This window comes from Drosophila mauritiana, chromosome 3L, assembly GCF_004382145.1.
Source record: "Drosophila mauritiana strain mau12 chromosome 3L, ASM438214v1, whole genome shotgun sequence".
Classification (NCBI taxonomy): Eukaryota; Metazoa; Arthropoda; class Insecta; order Diptera; family Drosophilidae; genus Drosophila; species Drosophila mauritiana.
Window position 1 is genome coordinate 24778237 of NC_046669.1, and position 7122 is coordinate 24785358.

The window sequence follows — 7122 nt, forward strand, 5'->3', positions numbered from 1 at the left end:
GAAGATGAGCTCAACTCACGCTCTCCCGATTAATCTAACATAAGCAGAGAGACGAGCGATCGGGCTGGAGAGAGAGAGAGTCAGTCGATCAATGGAGTTGAATGCGAACACACGTATTAGAATAACCATTGTAAACTAATAATAAATAATAAAACCAACTGTGAAATAAAGTGTGTTGAAACGAAGACTAAACTACTGAATTATTACATTGGCGACGAGGTAAAAAAAAAAACAACAACTTATAAATTAATTAAAATAAGAAAAATTCAGTGCAAACCGGCATATGCTGAAATTAGCACGCAACAGTCCCGTTAGTTTGTTCTTTTCGTTCCCTGGCGTTCTTCGTATATATACATATATACATATGTACATATAAATGTAATATCGAACGCGCGAACGAATACAAATAGACAAATTAATGCAAGGGAGAAATAAAATGTAAATTAACATTAAAAAAAAAAAATGTTTAGCGCAAATCTGTGATGGCAAAATTGTCACACAATAATTCGATAATTTTTTTTTTCCTCACTCACTCTCCTTGTTCGTATATACATATGAACGCGCGGGCAAATGCACGCTGACGAACTAATGTGATGAAGAGAAGAAAGAATGAAGGAAAAGAAATAAAATATAAGAATGCTCGCAGGCATTTCAGTTATGGCAGCTCGTATAAAAAAAAAAAACACAACAACAATAAAAGAATGAAAAATAAAAGGAAAGAGAAAACAACTGACAAATTACAGTGACAGTGTCAAGAGACACAGATTTTATTATTGTTCTATCTGACTTGGGTCAGGGGCTGTACTAAATGTACAAGCCGAGTAAATAATTTTGAGCTGACTTAAGTCAGGGGCTGTACTAGATGTACGAGCCGAACAAATAATCATAAGCTGATTTAAGTCAGGGGCTGTACTAAAGGTACGAGTCGAATAATTAGATATGAGCTGATTTGGATCAGGGGCTGTACTAAAGTATCAGTCGATAGGTATGCACATGTATATGTATACCACGGTATATTTCTTGAAAACTATATGTAACTAATTACGATCTGACTAAGTCAGAGGCAGTTGGCCAAAAATATTAAAGCAAAATTTATTTTCAGTCGACCTACAAGCAATGGCAGAGAGCGTAATCAGGCCGTTTCTGTGCGAGACGATTGAGAAGTCCCTGTTGCGTGTGGAATGGGAGAAATGGCTTAGAGCTTTCGAAATATATGTGCAAGCTGAGGAGATCATCAGTTCACCATCCCGGAAAAGAAACAAACTGTTACATCTTTGCGGCCCTCAGCTACAAACGGTAGCATTTTCACTGCCCGGAGCCGTGATAACGGAAACGGCGGCTGGAGACCAGACCGCCACATTTCAGACGTTAGTCGATAAGTTGAATGCGTTTTTCTCGCCGAAACAGAACTCAAGCTTCGAGAGACATCTATTTAGGAACCTGTCTCCTGCAGAGGGGGAGACATTTGCGAAATTTGTATTGAGGCTGAGGTACCAAATTCAAAAATGCGATTTTGGATCCACTAAAGCCGAAATCGAGGAGATCTGTTTAAAGGATAATATCATCGATAGCTGCGCCAACATAAGCCTAAAACGGAAACTTTTGGAAAAAGAGTACAATTTATCGGAGATAATAAATCTCTGCCAAATGGAGGAAGAAATCAACAAAGAGTCCGAGATAATGCGACCACAGCTGAATCTGGAGGGAATAAACAGAATACAAACGAATACAAAATCGTCCAACATGCAGTGGGAGTGCAGCAGATGTGGTCGAAAAGGTCACAACCATAATAGCCCCAATTGTCCAGCCTTAAAACAACAATGCAATAAATGCACACGGTTCGGGCACTTTGCAAACAAGTGCCGAACCAATTTAAAGCGACCAGGAAACCAGAACAACAGCAATGCAACAAAACGACAACGCTCAAACGTGAACCTGGTAAATGAAGGGGATGATAAGAAACCGGCAAATAACTGTTTTAAAATTCTAAGTGACGACGAAGACGAAGTAATCAAATGCCAAGTGGGTGGCCAAGAAATGCCTTTCATCATCGACTCAGGATCACGTTTCAATCTCATAAGTCCGGAGGATTGGTCAGTTCTACAAGATAAGAAAACAACAATTTTCAACGTCCAATGGGACTGCTCGAATCATTTTAGAGCATATGCTTCAGACGAATTACTGCAAATAATCTGTTGTTTTGATGCACCTGTATCCATTGGATCTAACCCGGAGGTAATTGCTCCATTTTTTGTAATTAAAAAAGGAAAACAATCACTACTGGGCAAGGAAACGGCGATAAAGCTACAAGTATTACGACTCGGTTTGGGAGTCCACAGTATAGAGAGCGTATCTCCATTTCCAAAATGGAAAGGATTGCCAGTTAAACTATCCATTGACCCAGACATCAAACCAGTTCAACAACCGATGAGGCGGATTCCAATAGCGTTGGAAGAGAAAGTTATTGGAAAACTGGAGGAAGCGTTAGCGCTCGATATCATTGAACCAGTAATGGGACATTCTCAATGGATCTCACCAATGGTCATAACATTCAAAGAAAACGGGGATCTGTATAGACATGAGACTAGCCAATAAAGCAATTTTAAGGGAGAACTATCCATTGCCTATCTTCGAAACGTTTATGACCAAACTGAGAGGAGCGAAATATTTTTCTCGTCTGGATCTCAAATATGCATATCATCAATTAGAATTGGACGAGGCTAGCAGAGCTATAACAACTTTCATAACTCCTCGTGGGTTGTTCCGGTATAAGCGATTGATGTTCGGGGTTAACTCTGCACCCGAAATTTTTCAAAGAAGACTGGAGGAGCTACTGGCACCGTGCCGAAATGTCCTGAATTATATCGATGATATCATCATATTCGGAACTAATGAAAATGACCATGATAGCGCCGTAAAAGAAATAAAGGATATATTGGAGAAAAACAATGTCCTCTTGAATGTGGAGAAATGCATTTGGAAGACGGATAAAGTTAAATTTCTTGGGCATATCCTGTCAGACAGAGGAATTGAAGTTGATCCGGAAAAAGTATCCACAATCCTTTCATTCAGAAGTCCCAAAAATAAGGAGGAGGTCCGCAGTTTTCTGGGCCTTGTCACTTATGTTGGCAAATTCATACCGGATTTAGCCGACCGTACAGAACCATTAAGACGTTTGCTAAGAAAGGATTGCAGATTTAATTGGGATAAAAATGAGGAAAAAGCATACGAGGACCTAAAATCTCATTTGGCCAAGATACCAAACTTGTCCTATTTTGACCCCGATAACACTACACAACTGATAGCCGACGCCAGCCCTGTCGCGCTCGGAGCTGTACTATTACACTTCACTAGAGACAAGGAACTAAAAATAATTTCGTTTGCTAGTCGGAGTCCATCGGATGTTGAAAAGCGATATTCACAGACGGAAAAAGAAAGTCTGGCCTTAGTCTGGGCTCTTGAGAAGTTTTATTTTTACCTGGCTGGATTAGAAATCGAGCTGGTGACGGATCACAAACCACTGGAGGCAATATTCAAACCAACTTCGAAGCCTCCAGCGCGAATTGAGAGGTGGCTCTTACGCATACAGGCGTTCAAGTTTAAAGTAATCTACAAGGCGGGCAAAGAGAATATTTCAGACGCTCTGTCTCGACTTTGTGAACTGGCTGCGACGAACTCTTCCTGGCGAAATGATGAATATAATGTCTTTCGGTTCATCGAATACTCTGTTCCTGCAGCGTTACACATATCAGAAATATCCCAAGCAAATAGTATGGATGAGGAAATCATTGACGCCATGTCCTGTTTGGAGACTGACACTTGGGATCCATGTACATCAAACAAATTTTACCCATTTCGATATGAACTTTCGACGCTTGGGAAAATTCTGCTTAGAGGAACACGATTAGTCATCCCGGCAACACTTCGAAAGAGAGTATTAGAACTTGCCCATGAAGGTCATCCAGGCGAGTCTGCAATGAAGCGGCGTTTAAGGTCAAAGGTATGGTGGCCACGCATCGCCCGAGACGCAGAGAATTTTGTAAAAGCATGTAGAGACTGTTTAGTAGTCTCTCAACCTTTAGGCCCAGCACCGATGCAGAGAACACCATTTCCAACAAGCGCTTGGATGTCGATAGCCAGTGATCTTTTGGGTCCATTGCCGAATGGAAAATATGTCCTGGCCTTTATAGACTATTTTTCAAGATACATGGAGCTAAAGTTTATGCAATCGATATCCTCAACAGCTATTATTGGGGAAATGAAGGAAATATTCTGCCGATTAGGGTTTCCAAAGTACCTGCGGACAGATAATGGTAGACAGTACGTTAGTGAGATGTTTGAAAATTATTGCAGTTTGAATGGCATTACCCTAATACGGACTCCACCATATTGGCCTCAGGCTAATGGTGAGGTGGAGAATATAAACAAGTCCCTAGTAAAAAGACTAAAAATTGCACACTTAAACAAGAAGAACTTGGAGCAGGAAATTCAGGAGTTTCTTTTAATGCATAACGTCACCCCTCATGGTACTACTGGAACAGCCCCTTCAGAGTTAATGTTTAATCGTTTGATTCGAGATAAAATTCCTAACATACAAGATGTTGTAGGGGCTTTTACTGACTCGGCTGAAAAAGATAATGACCAGATACAAAAGCATAAAGGTAAAGTAGCTGGGGATAAAAAGAGAGGGGCAAAGGATGTAGACATTCAGGTAGGAGATCAGGTACTAATGAAAAACGTAATATTTCCTAGTAAGCTGACACCGAACTTTGACATAACTGAATACCACGTCTTGGAGCGAGAGGGAAATATTGTTAAAGTCTCAGGGAGTGGTAAGACACTTCTTAGGGACGTTAGCCATCTAAAAAAGATTCCAGCTGCCTCGACCACGATGACGGTTCCGGCTTCCACCACGAACTTGGAGAAACACAACCAACACTCGCTGGCCAAATCATCCGAGGAAAACGATACGTCTGCGGTACCTGGGTTGAAGCTCAAGCTGAAAAACATAGGAGGGATGTGGGAACCGGTGCGAGAGGAAGAAGAGCGCAACTCACGCTCTCCCGATTAATCTAACATAAGCAGAGAGACGAGCGATCGGGCTGGAGAGAGAGAGTCAGTCGATCAATGGAGTTGAATGCGAACACACGTATTAGAATAACCATTGTAAACTAATAATAAATAATAAAACCAACTGTGAAATAAAGTGTATTGAAACGAAGACTAAACTACTGATTTATTACAGAGCCAATTGATAAAAAATAATATAGATTTAAAGTCAACGAACTTCAAAGGTGATGGGCATATTTTGTCAAATTTACAATGCAAGAGCATACGTGTGCACACATACAGTTGTCTGCTATCACTGTATTATGTATGCTTCTATGGTTACACCACACTATTCTAGTGTCTTTAGTTACACGCTAGAGCTTTTTATCCCGTTAGTCGTTGCTCACAAATTAGAGACGAAAGCTTTTTTTAGATTTTTATGTATGTCACTATTGATATTCTTCGGTGCTTATGATCCCGTTCGTTGATATGCACAGAGTTGGCATGAGTTCGTGTTGAAGACAATGTTTTCATGTTATGGTAACTCGCGTGCCAAGCAGAAACGCGCAATTACTAGAAATGTCGTTACATTTAAATTATCTGCGACACATACATATAGTATTTTTTGTCTAGAATTGTAAATGTAAATTGTCTAGAAAATGTAACAGAAAACCCCAAGCAAATAACCCACCAGTAGATCAAAAATCCGTTGCCAAATTTTGTCAAATTATTACGATACAAGTCCAGACTCACAAGCTCGAAAACACAAGTTCTCAATTTTAATTATTAAAATCGTAAAAACCCAAGAGCGCTTGTATCTTGGATCCAAAAGCTCATAAGAACTGTCCAAAAGCTCAATAGAAGTATAAAGACCAAAGCCCATATTCAAAAAGCTCGACATCGAAGCTTTAACGTCAATCAATCTAGATCAATACATTGAGTTCAGTTTGAGACCTAAAATTAAATGGTCTGTGTTCTTCAAAATAAAGAACACATTAGTAATTATTCAGATAAATAAAATTATATATTTTTGACTTATGAATAAAGTAAACTTGTAATTGGCGCAGTCGGTAGGAAAAACAAAGAAATCCTTTTAGTACGATGCTGATCAATTATGGGATATGCTATACAACTAGCAATTAAAAACAGTGAATATCTGAAATTAAAAACAGTTATATCTGAAAAAAAATTGATCCGCAAAAGAACCTATGTGCAAGTAGGTCGGAAATAAAATTTTATGAAAAATTTTGAAATTTGTGAACTTTAATAAAACAAAATACCTCCTAAACTGTGTATTGCAACAGCAATAACATGGATGGAAATAAAAACTACACTGGCTACATCATTAAAGGATTATAGACATACGTGACCCTGGTGAGACAACTGGAGGAAGCATCATATCTTGGTAGCATAAGTAAGTTTATAGAAAAATTAGAATTATAATTCTGAAACATTTTTGACAAACTAGAATTAGAGAGCGGTCCTATTGATAAGCCTAATTAGCGTAATAAGCGAAAAGTCATTGATTCTATTTCCAAATTAAAACAAACTGCAATGGAGCTAGGTCTCTATGATGCTAACCTCGAAAGCCAATATTTTATTAAATCGGCAAAGGAACAAGGGAAATATAAATCAAAATAATAATCTAAGATACTATAATAACAGACATCACAATTATGGTACTTATTATTCAGCAACAAATCAAATTAAAAATCAAGTTACGAATAATCAAAACCAGTACTCGACTCGTCCTATACCTGTTAATCAAAGGGGAAATGACCATACTTTTAGTATGGATTTAAATCAAGGTAGACAAAATAATCCTCTCATTTCCTAATCCTCAACATCAAATAAAGTGAATAGTAACAGACCGGTATAAAGGCAGTGAGAAAGTCAGAGTGAACAAAGCAGGATGGACGTCAATTTTCATCAGTCTGCTTCGGATACTCAAGAGACATGGGAAGACGGACTAGTCCCATGTTTTGCGGTCTTGGAAGAAGAAAAAGAAGATTGTATATTATACACTATATAAGGTCCAATTAAATTAAAGAAGAGTATTATGATAAAGCCCAC

General features: G+C 38.7%; 1 protein-coding gene across 1 annotated transcript; it reads left to right on the forward strand.

The window, feature by feature from the left end:
• On the forward strand, positions 1-5221 carry LOC117141179 (uncharacterized protein K02A2.6-like). The gene is made up of 2 exons (XM_033304516.1): positions 1-219; positions 1103-5221. The coding sequence occupies exon 2, from the start codon at positions 2579-2581 to the stop codon at positions 5069-5071; it is 2493 nt and encodes an 830-aa protein (XP_033160407.1). The 5' UTR covers positions 1-219; positions 1103-2578; the 3' UTR covers positions 5072-5221.
• Positions 5222-7122: the final 1901 nt, after the last annotated feature.